Raw genomic sequence first — 18,597 nt, 5'->3', positions numbered from 1 at the left:
TGGCTTCTCTGCCTGAGTGTGGCCTGTTGGAGTAACCTGCAGAAGGTTGTCGGCAGTCAATGGCTGGGTTGGATCAGGCTGTGGAAGTGCATTTCATGTGCCCACAGGTCACTGAGTCTCATTCAGTGATGGAATTCCCAAATGGAAGAGGGTTTCCATGGGGAAAATTTTTGCTGAAGGTTTTTTAGTGAGAAAGGGGACCGGATCCATGACGGGCCTCTGGCTGTGTGTGGTGCGCACTGAGTCTGGGATGGAGCGGGGCGGGGGCAGGGAGGTAAGTGGCTCTAGATGTGTTGCACTGGCTATTGACATCAAATCACTGATCTGACATACGTTTTCAGTATGGCCAACTGCAAGGTGAGAGCTGTATTATCAGTGGTTTCTTAATTGCAAAGGGAAATCATTTGCAGCTTAGTCTTTCATGAATGACTATGTCTCTCAGACTAGAAGTCAAATTGCACTGGGACTTAGTGCTGTAGCCTTAGGCCTAAGTAGCCTTTGGGAACCTTCCCAATTATGAGTCCTAAGGCCCTCTTGATTGAGGGAGCGGGGATGCAACTTGGGCAAAACACTCTCTACTATAAATTGTATAATCGAATTCCAGCCCGAATAGACTGGACAGCAGATGCCTCCTCTGCTGTTCTGATGGAGACTGTCGTACTCGACTGATTATCATATACTGTTCCTAGGAGGACACCAATCAGCATGGGTAAACCAGGAAACAGCTGCTGTGTGCTTCAGGGACGAAGGTGTTCACCATGCAGATTATGTTGCAATGTAAGGAAGCCGGAAAGAGTTGACGGGGTCTTGTGGTGCAACCGTGTGTCAGAAAGACATGGTGCTCGCTTCCGAAGTGACAACAAAGTCATCCTCTGACAGTCCCTTGACCGAAGGCTGGGGCTCCATGATGGGATAGCCTGCCTAGGCTAGCAACCTCTGGAAGTGTCTCATTGGAAAGACAGTGCTTGAGGAGGAATGGCCATCTGTAACCACAGCAGTGGTTGTGTGTAGAGGCCGAAAGGATCGGGCAGGGAAGACTAAGTGCAGAAAGTGCTTTCGAATGCCAATTGTTTGAGACGTTGATGCTGGATTTGTGTTCAAGCAAGGTGATGGGGTGAACTGATGTGCTTGAATGCGGCATCTGCCGTGCTGGTATGAGTGGGCAGAAAGGTACACCCCTGTGGCTAATGGACGGTTCGTTGTGCTTTGTGGGACGCATCCGTCCTCGTCAATATGCCTTTCTCCCAAATGTAGAGGAAAACAATTATGACCCAGGCCTTCTGCTACTAGAGAGGAGTAGAAGAGATGGGCTGAGGGTGATTGTCTCCTGCCCAGTGGGCAGTTTTTGGGTCCGCTAAAACTTGTAAGGCAAGATAGACACCTCTTCATGGGAAGGCTGGCTAGGATGTAGGGCCTGTGTGGAGCTTTTGTCACAATCACAGTGGTGCAAACCAAGGGTTGTTGTAGGTAAGGGGAGAAAGAAGGGATGCCTTACAAACTTGGAAGGAATGAAAGGCATGTGTGTCCAGAGTGGCACCTCTAAGTTGGACTGCCTCACCCTTCCTTGTGCATCTCCAGCCTTATGGGTGATTGTTGCAGGCAAATGAGTTGGGTTGCCTTGTCCGTCCTTGCACCAAGAGAGGCATTCTTAGCCCTGTGGGTGTGAAGGGGGTATGTGTGGATCCCTAAGGACCAGCCACTATTGAAATGTGAAGGAGCATACATTCAGGCGTGAATGAGGCTATTATTATTTTATTTTATTTTTGTGAGTGCAGTCGTCCTCCAAAAGCAAGGTAGGGATGAATTTATGAAAATGAATACATATATGTGCCAAGGGAATAAAAACTTCCATCAGCTCAAGTGATGTCAGAAGTATGCCAATGACAAGAGATCGAGACACAAGAAATAAGCGGCTGTACAAGCATACGTGTAGCGTGCACCGATATACCCAAGTAAGTGGGTAAGTGTGCATAATCATCAATGGAAAGGAATCTGTCCATGCACCTACATATGAGATGTACATACGCATATGAATAAAGTGCCAGTACGTAGAGGCAGAGAGTTCTGGGCATTGTGAACAGAAGGCCGCAAATGCAAGTGTGCCTATATTGCTATGTAGGGAATCTCAATGAACAGATGTCAATGAATTGAGATAGAAATATAATTGTACATGTTAATATGAAAGTCGTCTGAACCTATCCCATAAGCACATACACATGTGTATACCGATGGATAAGTACGCATCTATACGTGAAAGCAGAAATGCGTATGAATGTAGCAATATATCTCATATATATGTATATATGTGTGTGTGTATATATATATGTATATATATATATATATATATATATCTATATATACTTTATATGTATGTATAGATTTTTCTATATATATTTCGTGATTGTTGCTTGTGATAATAAATCAAATGGATAGAAGGGGAAATATTGTGATGCATTTCCTGTAGCCAATAGCCTGAGAAACAGCAAGAAAAGTGCAGTTGCTATGCAAAGATGTGTAAAGTCCCTGACTGGGCATGAGGACCCAATGAGAAACCGAAAGAAAACATCGTTGGTGGACAGCACGGGGGGCAGGAGTGATGTGCTGTGTCGGCGAAACTAACCACAGCTTCGAGCGCCTAGGTTACAAATGTGGAGTTGCCTCCCTTGGCGCCGAAAATCATCGAAAAGGAATGTGTCTTTAGAGCACATATCCTCCTGGTGCGACGTGTCCTCGCTGAACAGGGAGGAGTGTCATGTTGTGTGTGAGAGTCCGTGGTTCGATGCCACCGTAACCGACACAGGTGAAAACGAGCGCAAGGGGAATAATTATAATGCCCCTTAGTGCCGTGGGCATCCCAACCCGAATCGGTTGCCATCGGACGCGAGACGGTCAGGGCATGTGGCATGACGGCGCCGTAATCGAGTGTTATGGGCGTCGTGGGTGAGGGGGTGACAAGTCCGTCGGCTTGCCGTGGGATGTGCATCCCCCTGTTGCTGAACGGCGGTCCAATCTCGCGAACAGCTCCTGCGAGAGGACCGGCGTTCAGTTGTCAGTTGTGTGTTGACGGATAAAGTGATAGACAAGATCGGCCCGAGCACTGCCGAGAGGCAGGATCGAGTTATTAATACATGTAAGAATTATCTTGATATTCATTGTGAAAACTTTAAATACAAAACTCGTTTACATATTTTCTGATTTTTCAAACACTGCGCACTCAATGTTGAAAAATGCAACAGACATACGTGGGGACTCTCTTTTTCTTCCCCACTTCAAGCGGGTAAAAGGCCTTGTCAGGCTTGCACGCCTTGATATTGATATATGATATGATATAAGAGGTACTCCAACGTGGAAGTGCCAATATTAGTCTGGGAAACAGCAGAGTTAGGCAATGGGGCAGAAGAATCCAACACTGCCTAAGTTCCAATGGGGCGTGCACGTACCTGCTCTGTGGGCGCAAGGCGCGGCACCAGAAGGCAGAGTGGTGCATAATTGCTGCAGCAAGTTTTGCGATGAGTTGCTGATTGTTTGGTTGAGTAGCTTGCTGAGACACCATTAGTGGATGGGAAACAGCAGCACTCGGCGGTGTGGCAGATGGGGTCATCACCGCATAGCTTGGTAGGACCGTGCACACGCTCGCACTGAAGGTGAGGAGCAGTGCCGGTGCAAGGGAAATAACTGCGGCGGTCACCGGCAAGGGTGCCGAAGCAGGGGTTGCCTCCCTTGGATCGGGTGATCCGGACAAGGGGGGGGGAGCACGCGTATGGGCAAGCGTGTCCCCTAGTGGTCCACCTTCCTCCCTACACCAGGGGAGGGCATCCCTACACGCCTCGGTCGCTATTGGATCCGAGACGGTCGAGGCAAGCCGCGTGGGGGGTCGCGTGATCCGATGTCACGGCCGCCACCACGGACGCATCGCACATAGGGCCCAGTCTAACGTGCGGATCCAAGACAAGCTGCCTTTTTTTTTTTTTTTTTTTTTTTTTCTTTTTTTTTTTTTCCCCAAGGGATTGTGGCCATTCCATTGGTGCAACTGTGGGTATGGTAAAGAGATAGAGGAGATCGACTCGTACACTGCCGACTGGCAGGGCCGAGAAAACGCGGATCGCGTCGAGTGAGTTCGCGGATCGATAAAAATGACATGAAAGGTAACACTGACCTGAGTGTGTGACCACAAACCTCTAGAAGTCATCAGAGGAGGTGGCGGAGGTCTGGAGTCGACCGGAGGGAGCGGAGGAAGTGGAGAAGGCGGCGGGTTGGCGTTGTTTAGAGGGCCAGGAGTAGAGGGCCCAGAGTGTCAGCGAATCGATTGCGATCGCGCTTTAATTTTAGCACGATTCCCCAATCGAGCTACATAATTATGTGACCTGGTTGGAGACATAATTTGACCACAAACAAGAACGCCAGAGAATCGACAGACAGACAGAAAATACGAAAAAACTTAGCCGTATGAAGAGCACAGGTACAGGAGTCATGATGGCTGCCGGAAAAAGAGGGCGATAACCAGCGGGACAAAGGGGAGGTTACCTACTTCCGGGAGGTTATCGGCCGTAGTTTCGTCTGCTCCGCATGGGCGGATAGTTTGCACAGGACAGGAATGTCAGACCCCTGCCGGAGTCTGCACTAGTTGGGTCACGGTTAAGTATGTGTAATTAAATTATAATTTATATCCAAGGTACACACTTTTCACTCTTTCTCTCATGATACACATACATAATAATCATGTCCAAGGTACACACTTTTCACTGTTTCTCTCCACACAAAACATGCACACGCACACAAGCACACAGACATGAACACACATGCATGTACACCGACCCACCCACCCACCCACCCACCCAGAGAGGCACACAACAGCCCAGTCCCCAGTCCCCAGAGAATCAGAGGTGTCAGGACTTGAGCTGCAGGTGTTTAGGGGCATCAGCAAACATGTACTTCAGTTTGAAGGCCTCTGCCAACAGCTCTCCGATCTGCTCGTCCCCCCACTGGTGGGTGGGCAGGTTCTGCAGCAACATCAAGATGCCCTGCACACACACACACACACACACATTATGTAAATGCACACAGATCACACACACACACACACAGACATGTAAGGACACAACAGCAGACCTGAAAGTCCTCCTCTTTCAACACAACACACACACACACACACACACACACACAATCTCTTACACGTATTTCCCAAGAACACACACACATAATCTCTTACATAGATCACACACACACACACACACACACACACACGCACGCACGCACGCACACACACTAACCTGAAAGTCCTCTTCCTTCAACACCTCACAAGAAAAGTGTTTGAGGAATGCAGCACACACGTACAGGTGGAAGTCAGCAAACCCGTTCACTTCCGACTGAAACACATCATGGCCACTGTCATGTCTGTGTCACTGTCTGTGTCTCTGTGTCACTGTCGATGTCACTGTCATTGCCTGTGTAATGGTCTGTGTCACTGTCTGTGTCTACGTGTCACCATATCTCTGTGTTACTGTGTGTGTCAAAAACTGTGTCTCTGTGTGTGTCACTGACCTCCACACCCTTCACACACACCACCCACATCTTTCTTCAAGGTTTCAAGAGTTTAAAAAAAAAACATTTCACCATTCTAGTGTCCAGCTTAAAAAAATTCAACTAAAATAATATGTATGTATATGTACCTAGATATCTTTGACAATAAAGACTGTTAAACATTCCTCTGTTGCCAAAATACTGTATCACTCGTACTATCAGTGATTTAGTGTAGGTATCCCATAGTGATGGTGACTACTGACCTGGTAGGTATCCCACAGTGTGATGGTGACTACTGACCTGGTAGGTATCCCACAGACAAATGGTGATTACTGACCTGGTAGGTATCCCACAGTGTGATGGTGACTACTGACCTGGTAGGAATCCCACAGACAGATGGTGATTACTGACCTGGTAGGTATCCCACAGTGTGATGGTGACTACTGACCTGGTAGGTATCCCACAGACAGATGGTGACTACTGACCTGGTAGGTATCCCACAGTGTGATGGTGACTACTGACCTGGTAGGTATCCCACAGACAGATGGTGACTACTGACCTGGTAGGTATCCCACAGTGTGATGGTGACTACTGACCTGGTAGGTATCCCACAGACAGATGGTGACTACTGACCTGGTAGGTATCCCACAACAGATGGTGACTACTAACCTGGTAGGTATCCCACAGACAGATGGTGATTACTGACCTGGTAGGTATCCCACAGTGTGATGGTGACTACTGACCTGGTAGGTATCCCACAACAGATGGTGACTACTAACCTGGTAGGTATCCCACAGACAGATGGTGATTACTGACCTGGTAGGTATCCCACAGTGTGATGGTGACTACTGACCTGGTAGGTATCCCACAGACAGATGGTGACTACTGACCTGGTAGGTATCCCACAACAGATGGTGACTACTAACCTGGTAGGTATCCCACAGACAGATGGTGACTACTGACCTGGTAGGTATCCCACAGTGTGATGGTGACTACTGACCTGGTAGGTATCCCACAGACAGATGGTGACTACTGACCTGGTAGGTATCCCACAGACAGATGGTGACTACTAACCTGGTAGGTATCCCACAGTGGGATGGTGACTACTGACCTGGTAGGTATCCCACAGACAGATGGTGACTACTGACCTGGTAGGTATCCCACAGTGGGATGGTGACTACTGACCTGGTAGGTATCCCACAGATGGATGGTGACTACTGACCTGGTAGGTATCCCACAGACGGATGGTGCAGTGGAGAGGTATCTCCCTCATCAGCAAGTTGTTCATCCAGCGAAACGAGAACTGCAGGTACTCCACTGAGTGATGCTCCAGGTGGGAGTGTAACGATGCTGTAACAGACAGTGTAACAGGCACACACTATTTTACACGCTGCATGTAACATACAGTGTAAACACACACCGTTTTACACACTGCATGTAACTTACAGTGTAAACACACGCAGTTTTACACACTGCATGTAACTTACAGTGTAAACACACACCGTTTTACACACTGAGCAGACACTGTAACATAAAGTGTATACAAACACCAGTGTAAACAACACATCATTTTACACATAGCATTTATGCTGTAACATTGTGTAAACACCTACCATTTTACACACCAATGCCGTAACATACAATGTATTAAGGGCCACCATTTAAAACACAGTACCATCACCACACAGCTCCACCCATATATATATATTTCTGCCTTTAAGAGTACTTGATTTACTGTCGTATCACATGAACAAAGGACAAGCTGCAGAGAGGTACTCAGTTTTACTGTCTCATCTGAAAGACTCAGACTGACACCCAGACCATCACTTGGTGGTTCGTCCGTCGGGATCGACGAGGACCATCTAGTCATCCTGGGGGTTGGTGGGTTGGGCTCTGTGGGTGCGCAGATGACTGGTCAGACCAATTCGCGCCCAGAAGGTTCTGACGCAGTGGGGACAGGGGATGGTGGCGGCTGTCGGGGACTTGCTGGCACTGCATTCCCTGGCCTGTCTGTGTTGTTCTGCTGCAGAGATTCTGTTGGCCTCACAGGATTTGGCGCCTTTATGGACAGCTGAACGCCACTTTGGTCTGTCCATTGCATTCAGCTCCTACGTGTCGTGGCTGATGTTGAAAGCCTTCAGAGAAGCTTTCAGAGTGTCTTTGAAGCACTTCTTTTGGCCTCCATGGGAGCGCTTGCCATGTTGGAGTTCGCTGTACAGCAGTTTCTTGGGGAGCCAGTGGTCAGGCTTACGAACTACATGGCCTGCCCAGCGCACTTAAAGGGGGAGCGAAGACTCTGGTCTGACAATTGACCTACTCCTGTCACTCCCTGTCTCTCCATGCCAACACACGAGGAATGGAACAGGCCAGACACAAAGAGAAAGACTGAAAAAGATCATTTCCAGCAGAGAATTCCCAGAAAGCAGGGACACTGGGTGAGGCAGACTCACTGTCAATACGCTTGATGAGTTCCCTGAGTGCGTTGACCTTCATCTGGATGCCGGGCTGAGCGAAGGTGTAGTTGTCCTGGATTCCGTCCAGCAGACGGGACGTGCACCAGAAACTGTCCGCCTCTATCACCCTCCTGGTGTCTTCGTCCAGCTCCAACAGGTCACAGTTCTCCACCTCTATGTCTGTACATCAACACATGCACACACACGTTGACATATAGCAACACACACACACATGTTGACATATAGCAAAACTGATACACATGATGACATATACCAACACACACACACACACAGATGTTGACATATAGCAACACACACGCGCATGTGCGCGCGCACACACACACACACTCACACACACGTTGACATATAGCAACACACACACATACACACACACACACACACGTTGACATATAGCAACACACACACACACACACATATTGACATATAGCAACACACACACACACACATGTTGACATATAGCAACACACACACACACACACACATGTTGACATATAGCAACACACACACACACACGTTGACATATAGCAACACACACACACATGTTGACATATAGCAACACACACACACACACATGCTGATACATAGCAACACACACACACACATACACATGTTGACATATAGCAACACACACACATGTTGACATATAGCAACACACACATGTTGACATGTATCAACACACACACACACACACACACACGTTGACATATAGCAACACACACACACAATCCCCTGGTGTCTTCATCCAGCTCTAACTAGTCACAGTTCTCTACCTGTATGGCTGCACATCAACATACAGAAGTTTATCTACACATACAAATCATTCACACACACAAACACACACAACACACACAAACATACACACAAACTCTGTGTGTGTCCAACTTAAACATCTCACAGTTCTCCACCTCTACATCTGGGTACATGCACACACACACACACACACACACACATTATTAACACACACACATGCTCACATCAACAGACTCACATGTATCTAGACACAAGTAGTAACACATATACTTATTTGCATGAACACATACACACACACTACACAAATACACACACATACATATACTTGCAGTTAAAATACTGCCTTCTGTACCTTATTAAACCAACATACTATTCAAGTAGTAGTCCTACAGGGTTTTTTTGTTCTTTCAGCGACTGTAAACAACATAAGAGAGACAACCTTCACAGTCATACATGTTCAAGACATCTAACTTGGTGGAGTAAAAAATTCACAACAAAGAAAAATCAAGCAAGATTAATTCTCAACACAAGCACACTCAGCCACACACACCCTCTCAATACAAACACACTCAGCCACAAACACAACCTCTCAATACAAGCACACTCAGCCACACACACACCCTCTCGATACAAGCACACTCAGCCACACACACACACCCTCTCAATACAAGTACGCTCAGCCACACACACACACACACACACACACACCATCTCAATACAAGCACACTCAGCCACACACACCCCCCTCTCAATACAAGCACACTTAGCCACACACACACACACACCCTCTCAATACAAGCACGCTCAGCCACACACACACACACCCTCTCAATACAAGCACACTCAGCCAAATACATACACACACCCTCTCAATACAAGCACACTCAGCCACACACACACACACACCCTCTCAATACAAGCACACTTAGCCACAACACACACACACCCTCTCAATACAAGCACACTTAGCCACACACACACACCCCCTCTCAATACAAGCACACTCAGCCACACACACACACATACCCTCTCAATACAAGCACACTTAGCCACACACACACACACCCCCTCTCAATACAAGCACACTTAGCCACACACACACACACCCTCTCAATACAAGCACACTCAGCCAAATACACACACACACACCCTCTCAATACAAGCACACTCAGCCACACACACACACACACCCTCTCAATACAAGCACACTTAGCCACAAACACACACACACCCTCTCAATAAAAGCACACTCAGCCAAACACACACACACACCCTCTCAATACAGGCACACTGAGCCTCACACACACACCCTCTCAATACAAGCACACTCAGCCACACACACACCCTCTCAATACAAGCATGCTCAGCCACACACACACACACACCCTCTCAATACAAGCACACTTAGCCACATACACACACACACCCTCTCAATACAAGTACACTCAGCCACACACACACACACCCTCTCAATACAAGCACACTCAGCCACACACACACACACTCTCTCAATACAAGCACACTCAGCCACACACACACACACCCTCTCAATACAAGCACACTCAGCCACACACACACACACACACACTCTCAATACAAGCACACTCAGTCACACACACACACACCCTCTCAATACAAGCACACTCAGCCAAACACACACACACATCCTCTCAATACAAGCACACTCAGCCACACACACACACACACTCTCAATACAAGCACACTCAGCCACACACACACACACCCTCTCAATACAAGCACACTCAGTCACACACACACACACCCTCTCAATACAAGCACAATCAGCCACACACACACACACATCCTCTCAATACAAGCACATTCAGCCTCACACACACACCCCCTCTCAATACAAGCACACAAGCACATTCAGCCTCACACACACACACCCTCTCAATACAAGCACACTCAGCCAAACACACACACACATCCTCTCAATACAAGCACACTCAGCCACACACACACACACCCTCTCAATACAAGCACACTCAGCCACACACACACACCCTCTCAATACAAACACACTCAGCCACACACACACCCTCTCAATACAAGCACACTCAGCCACACACACACACACACACCCTCTCAATACAAGCACACTCAGCCACACACACACACCCTCTCAATACAAGCACACTCAGCCACACACACACCCTCTCAATACAAGCACACTTAGCCACACACACACACACACCCTCTCAATACAAGCACACTCAGCCACACACACACACACACACCCTCTCAATACAAGCACACTCTGCCACACACACACACCCTCTCAATACAAGCACTCAGCCACACACACACACACACACCCTCTCAATACAAGCACACTCAGCCACACACACACACACCCTCTCAATACAAGCACACTCAGCCACACACACACCCCTGCCCCTCTCAATACAAGCACACTCTGCCACACACACACACACCCTCTCAATACAAGCACACTCAGCCACACACACACACACCCTCTCAATACAAGCACACTCAGCCACACACACACACACACCCTCTCAATACAAGCACACTCAGCCACACACACACACACACCCTCTCAATACAAGCACACTCAGCCACACACACACACACCCTCTCAATACAAGCACACTCAGCCACACACACACACACACACCCTCACAAAGCACATCATCATCACTGACCGTTTTCAATGAACTCGGAGAGAAAGACGACGAAGAAAGGTGTGACCAGGTCGTTGATGCCTTGTACATAGCCACTGGCTGGGTGACGGATCGCCCAGATGTACAGGATTCGCTCAAACATCTGGCAGCACACACCACACTCACTGCTTATATCACATAGCTACACACAACTCAAACATCAGGCATAATACACCATCCTCACAGCTGACATCATATAGCCACACACTGCTACACATAGCTACACACAGCTCGAACATCTGAAATCACACATCACCATCAGTTCTTAAATAGCCACACACAGCTCTACAGTGATCAGCAGCTACACACAGCTACATGCAGCAAAGAGTGATCAGTATTTACACACAGCTACACAGTCATCAGTATTTACACACAGCTCTATAGTGATCAGTATTTAGACACAGCTACACTGTGATCAGCAGCTACATACAAAGCTACACACAATGATCAGCAGCTACACACAGCTACACAATGATTAGCAGTGATCAGTAGTTACACACAGCCACACACAGCTACACAATGATCAGTAGTTACACATAGCTACACAATGATCAGTAGTTACACACAGCCACACACAGCTACACAATGATCAGTAGTTACACACAGCTACACAATGATCAGTAGTTACACACAGCCACACACAGCTCTACAATGATCAGTAGTTACACACAGCTACATAATTATCAGTAGATACACACAGCTACACAATGATCAGTATTTACTCACAGCTCTACAGTGATCAGTAGTTACACACAGCTACATAATGATCAGTATTTACTCACAGCTACACACAGCTCTACAGTGATCAGTAGTAATCAGTAGTTACACACTGCCACACACAGCTACACAATGATCAGTAGTTACACACAGCTACACAATGATCAGTAGTCACACACAGCTACACAATGATCAGTATTTACTCACAGCTACTCACAACTCTACAGTGATCAGTAGTTACACACAGCCACACACAGCTACACAATGATCAGTATTTACTCACAGCTACACACAGCTCTACAGTGATCAGTAGTTACACACAGCCACACACAGCTACACAATGATCAGTAGTTACACACAGCTACAAACAGCTACACAATGATCAGTATTTACTCACAGCTACACACAGCTCTACAGTGATCAGTAGTTACACACAGCCACACACAGCTACAAAATGATCAGTAGTTACACACAGCTACAAACAGCTACACAATGATCAGTATTTACTCACAGCTACACACAACTCTACAGTGATCAGTAGTTACACACAGCCACACACAGCTACACAATGATCAGTAGTTACACACAGCTACAAACAGCTACACAATGATCAGTATTTACTCACAGCTACACACAGCTCTACAGTGATCAGTAGTTACACACAGCCACACACAGCTACAAAATGATCAGTATTTACTCACAGCTACACACAGCTACACAATGATCAGTAGTTACACACAGCTACAAACAGCGCTACAGTGATCAGTAGTTACCCACAGCTACACAGTCATCAGACTTCTTCAGCCATCAGCAGTTACACACAGCTACACACAGCTCTATGGTGATCAGTAGTTACACACAGCTCTATAGTGATCAGTAGTTACACACAGCTCTATAGTGATCAGTAGCTACACACAGCTACACTGTGATCAGTATTTACACACAGCTCTATAGTGATCAGTAGCTACACACAGCTCTATAGTGACCAGTAGCTACACACAGCTCTATAGTGATCAGTAGTTACACACAGCTACACTGTGATCAGTAGCTGCACACAGCTCTATAGTGATCAGAAGTTACACACAGCTACACCGTGATCAGTAGTTACACACAGCTACACTGTGATCAGTAGTTACACACAGCTCTATAGTGATCAGTAGTTACACACAGCTTACACAGTGATCAGTAGTTACACACAGCTACGCAGTGATTGGTAGCTACACACAGCTACATACAGCTCTACAGTGATCAGTAGCTACACACAGCTGTTCAGTCATCAGCACAGCACCATACAGTACAGTGTAGTATAAAACATGACCAGCACTCATCACACATCATGCATGGATGCAAGGCTCACTTGTAGTGCTGCTGTTGCAGCCATTCACCAAGTCAACACAATCACTTCATTTTAGGCAGCGTACGGAGAACATTCCTTCAAAAATCAGCAACACAATCACTTCATTTTAGTCAGCATACAGGAACATTCCTTCAAAAATATGTGCATACCTGTCACAAAAAGAGAGAGTCGGAGAGACTGAGCAGAAGAGAGAGACGGTAGACGAAGAGTAAGACAGAGTGAGAAATACGCTGAGAGATTGGGCAGAAGAGAGAGACAGTAGACTGAGAGTAAGACAGAGTGAGAGATGCACTGAGAGATTGGGCAGAAGAGAGAGAGAGTAGACCGAGAGTAAGACAGAGTGAGAGATATACAAGACAGACAGACTGACAGACAAGAAAATGGGATAGAGACAGGGTGTCAAACAAAGGCATGCTGTAACTGGCAAGCCATACATTAAAACAGAAATAAACATGATGTCAAAACAAAAACAAACAAAAAACAAAAAAAGTGCACATCAAAGAGAACTGAACATGTGTAAAGTTAGTCTGTATCAACGCAATGAACACATATCATGCACAGGATAGTCATGCCCTACACAGTTCACTGTCAACTTTCACACATGGTCACACACAGCACATTTCTCGTCTTTCTCATCTCCATCCTTATAATCCAGTCATCTAATTCTATCCCCTTTATGATTATCCTTGTCCAATAGATCCATCCATATCTGACTGCAAGTATACTTGCAAGACAGCAATGACCTAGAAAAGAGTATTCTCATTCAACTATTTTCACAATTGATTCAGTTAGATAAATTCAACACTTTCTCCAATGATTCAGTTAGGTAAATTCAACACTTTCTCCAATAATTCAGTTAGGTAAATTCAACACTTTCTCCACTGATTCAGTCAGGTAAATTCAACACTTTCTCCAATGATCCAGTTAGGTAAGTTCAGCTCTTTCTCCACTGGTCTGTTCCAATGCTAGGCAGGAACTGTTCACTGAGAACTGCACTGCACTGCTGTCAACTTCAACAGTTGTTTGGCTTTACTGCCACCTGACTGTCATCAACTTCACTTAACTGCAGGAAGAGAGCAACTCCTCACCCCTTCCCACCACACACACACACACACAGACAACTACCTACAGGAAAGACGACACACAGCACATGAATATAAAATGATGAGCACAGACTCCAACAGATGTCCTGTCCACAAACATGCACACAGAGGCAAGCAGCCATAAACATGCACACTACCAAGCACACACACACCACTTGCACACACATTCACACACACCACTTGCACACACATTCACAAACACACACACACACTCACACACATGCACACTCACGTACACACACACACAGAGACACACAACACACACACACACACACACACCAGTTCCCCACACCCCTTTCCATACATTTCTAACAAATAAATGCAGATATGAATTGCTTTTTTTTCTGAACAAGCAGACACAAGAGGGTAACCTAGAAATGAAGCAGCACTGTGCCAAAGCCTGATCTATACACCCCTCCTGTTCTACAAACAGCACACACACACACCCCTGTTCTTCTAACAGCACACACACACACCCCTGTTATATGAACAGCACACACACCCCTGTTCTACCTGTTCTACTGACAGAACCAAGCCAAGAACGCAGGGAATGTAACCCATACCAAATCACAGCACATCACAGCACAGCACACATGGAGTGTTGGCCTGCTGGCAATCCATCCTCCAAGGAAGTGAGAGAACCTCATCACTGTGGTTCAGATCCCACACTCACCACAATTATCTCCCCTTCCACTTGACCCTCAGAGTGGTCTGGAAACTAGTCATTCTGATGGGATGATAAGTCAAGGTCCCGTGTGTAGCACACACTTAGCACACGTAAAAGAACCTATAACAAGAAAAGGGATGTTCCTGGCCAAATTCTATAGAATATTCAACTATGATAGGAAAGGGAACATGCAGACAGAAGAAAAGGAAGCATTCTCATGACCGCAACACGCTCTCCATGGGGATAGCAACCCAAATTTCACACATCTCTTGTGACAAAATGTAATACAATACAATACAATACTCAATAATACAATACCACTCCATCCATCCACCCTCACACAGCCAGGGATAAAAGGGGTGGTGACCCACCCCTCTCAGGCCACACCTCACCACACCACACCTCTATCCACCCACCCTTCATCCATCCATCCACACACCTCACCACACAACACCTCACACCTCACCATACCACACACCTCACCACACCACACCTCTATCCACCCACCCTTCATCCATCCATCCACACACCTCACCACACCACATCTCTATCCACCCACCCTTCATCCATCCATCCACACACCTCACCACACCACACCTCTATCCACCCACCCTTCATCCATCCATCCACACACCTCACCACACAACACCTCACACCTCACCATACCACACACCTCACCACACCACACCTCTATCCACCCACCCTTCATCCATCCATCCACACACCTCACCACACCACATCTCTATCCACCCACCCTTCATCCATCCATCCACACACCTCACCACACCACACCTCTATCCACCCACCCTTCATCCATCCATCCACACACCACATCTCACCACACACCTCACCACACCACACCTCTATCCACCCACCCTTCATCCATCCATCCACACATCTCACCACACCACACACCTCACCACACCACACCTCACCACACCACACCACACCTCACCACACCACACATCTATCCACCCACCCTTCATCCATCCATCCACACACCTCACCACGCCACACCACACCACACCACACACCACACCACACCACACACCACTCCACTCTATCCATCAATCCATCCACACAGCCTGGAAAACAGGGGAGGTGACTCACGCCACACACCACACCACACCACAACACGCCACATGCCACACACCATACCAGGCCACACCACACCACACTACTCCATACTCACTTCCTGCACGGGCGGTTGTTGAAACAAGTGAGCTAGAGACGTCATGCGAGGAATATCTTTAAGGATCTGCAATCACAACGTATGTCACACCAAGTCCCTACCCTCTGACCAACACCCTGACGCCCACAGGCATCACAGACACCACAACATCAGACACACAACACGGGGACAGCAAGTCTGGCGCCAAAACCGCTGAGAGAATAGGGGAGGAGGGGTGGAAGTAAGGAGGTGGTTGTGGTACCTGGTGGAGTGTCTGGCACCAAAAGGGGAGGAGGGGTGGTAAGGAAGGGTGGGGAACAAGGTCGGGTGGTTGTGGTACCCTGGGTGATGCCCCATGTGGTGACCTGCATGACCCTGACCATGCCCAAGTCAGTGGACTCTGACCCTTGCTGTCTGCCTGTGGTCATCACTGCTGTGTCACTGTGCTGCATGTCATCAACACTGCTGTGTCCCTGTGCCTGCAGACTGTCCCAATGTCAAGGTCATCACTGGACACCAGCGCTGAGGGACAGGGAGGGGTCACATGGTGTGGTGGGGGTGGGGAGGGGCAAGCTGTGTGTCCAATATATCAACCACTCAGCTCAGCTTTTATGTCCTTGTGTTTGTTGTGTTGTGGGGTGTGTTGTTTGTGTATGTGTGTGTGTGTGTGTGTGTGTGTGTGTGTGTGTGTGTGTGAGTGCATGGTGTGACACATGGCTACTTGTGTGACTGTCAAGTCTGAGGAAACAGCAGAGAGAGATGGAAGAAAGGAGAGAGGAAAGGGGCAGTGGAAAGGGGGATGGGGGAGTGGGGATGGGGATGGAGGAGGGAGGGTGGGGAGAGCGGAATGAAAGAGGGGGCAGGGTAAATGGGGGTGGAAGAGGGGGGAGGGGATGAAGGAGGGGAGAGGGAGATGGAGGGGGAGGGATGGGAGAGGGGATGAAGGAGGGGAGAGGGAGATGGAGGGGGAGGGATGGGAGAGGGGAGAAGGGGGGATGGAGGAGGGTGGAGGGAGATGGGGGAGGGGAGAGGGGGTGTGGGGGAGGGAGGGGGTGGTGACAACAGCAACAAACACAGGCAGCAGTGTGCTGCTGTCCCTCTCCTCTTTGTTCAATGCTTCATTTACATCTTGTCTACGCTGTTCTGTCTGCTGTACCCACCCACCTGTCAACACTGTTCTGTCTGCTGTACCCACCTGTCTACACTGTTCTGTCTGTTGTACCCACCTGACTACACTGTTCTGTCTGTTGTACCCACCTGTCTACACTGTTCTATCTGTTGTACCCACCTGTCTACACTGTTCTGTCTGTTGTACCCACCTGACTACACTGTTCTGTCTGTTGTACCCACCTGTCTACACTGTTCTGTCTGTTGTACCCACCTGTCTACACTGTTCTGTCTGTTGTACCCACCCACCTGTCTACACTGTTCTGTCTGTTGTACCCACCTGTCTACACTGTTCTATCTGTTGTACCCACCTGTTTGCACTGTTCTATCTGTTGTACCCACCTGTCTACACTACACTGTTCTATCTGTTGTACCCACCTGTCTACACTACACTGTTCTATCTGTTGTACCCACCTGTCTACACTGTTCTATCTGTTGTACCCACCTGTCCACCACTGTCTGTTGTACCCACCCACCTGTCCACCACTGTTCTGTCTGTTGTACCCACCTGTCTACACTGTTCTATCTGTTGTACCCACCTGTCTACACTGTTTTATCTGTTGTACCCACCTGACTACACTGTTCTATCTGTTGTACCCACCTGACTACACTGTTCTATCTGTTGTACCCACCTGACTACACTGTTCTATCTGTTGTACCCACCTGACTACACTGTTCTATCTGTTGTACCCACCTGTCTACACTGTTCTATCTGTTGTACCCACCTGTCTACCACTGTTCTGTCTGTTGTACCCACCTGTCTACACTGTTCTGTCTGTTGTACCCACCTGTCTACACTGTTCTATCTGTTGTACCCACCTGTCTACACTGTTCTATCTGTTGTACCCACCTGTCTACACTGTTCTGTCTGTTGTACCCACCTGTCTACACTGTTCTATCTGTTGTACCCACCTGTCTACACTGTTCTGTCTGTTGTACCCACCCACCTGTCCACCACTGTTC

At 47.7% G+C, this 18,597-nt stretch overlaps 1 protein-coding gene across 1 annotated transcript in view; it reads right to left on the bottom strand.

Annotated features, from left to right (window-relative positions):
* Positions 1-4,655: 4,655 nt before the first annotated feature.
* Positions 4,656-18,597, bottom strand: part of LOC143284873 (TBC1 domain family member 22B-like) — a 28,258-nt gene continuing 14,316 nt past the window's right edge. Inside the window, exons 7-12 of the mRNA XM_076591983.1 lie at positions 16,489-16,554; positions 11,435-11,555; positions 7,971-8,153; positions 6,743-6,870; positions 5,271-5,366; positions 4,656-5,021 (exon numbers count right to left, since the gene is read on the bottom strand). Coding sequence (XP_076448098.1) covers positions 4,887-5,021; positions 5,271-5,366; positions 6,743-6,870; positions 7,971-8,153; positions 11,435-11,555; positions 16,489-16,554 — 729 coding nt within the window. The 3' untranslated portion in view covers positions 4,656-4,886. The remainder of the gene's footprint in view (positions 5,022-5,270; positions 5,367-6,742; positions 6,871-7,970; positions 8,154-11,434; positions 11,556-16,488; positions 16,555-18,597) is intronic.

The sequence above is a fragment of the Babylonia areolata genome, chromosome 8, assembly GCF_041734735.1.
Source record: "Babylonia areolata isolate BAREFJ2019XMU chromosome 8, ASM4173473v1, whole genome shotgun sequence".
NCBI classification, from domain to species: domain Eukaryota; kingdom Metazoa; phylum Mollusca; class Gastropoda; order Neogastropoda; family Buccinidae; genus Babylonia; species Babylonia areolata.
Note: the sequence above shows the minus strand (reverse complement) of the source record. Positions and strands in the feature narration are given on the sequence as shown.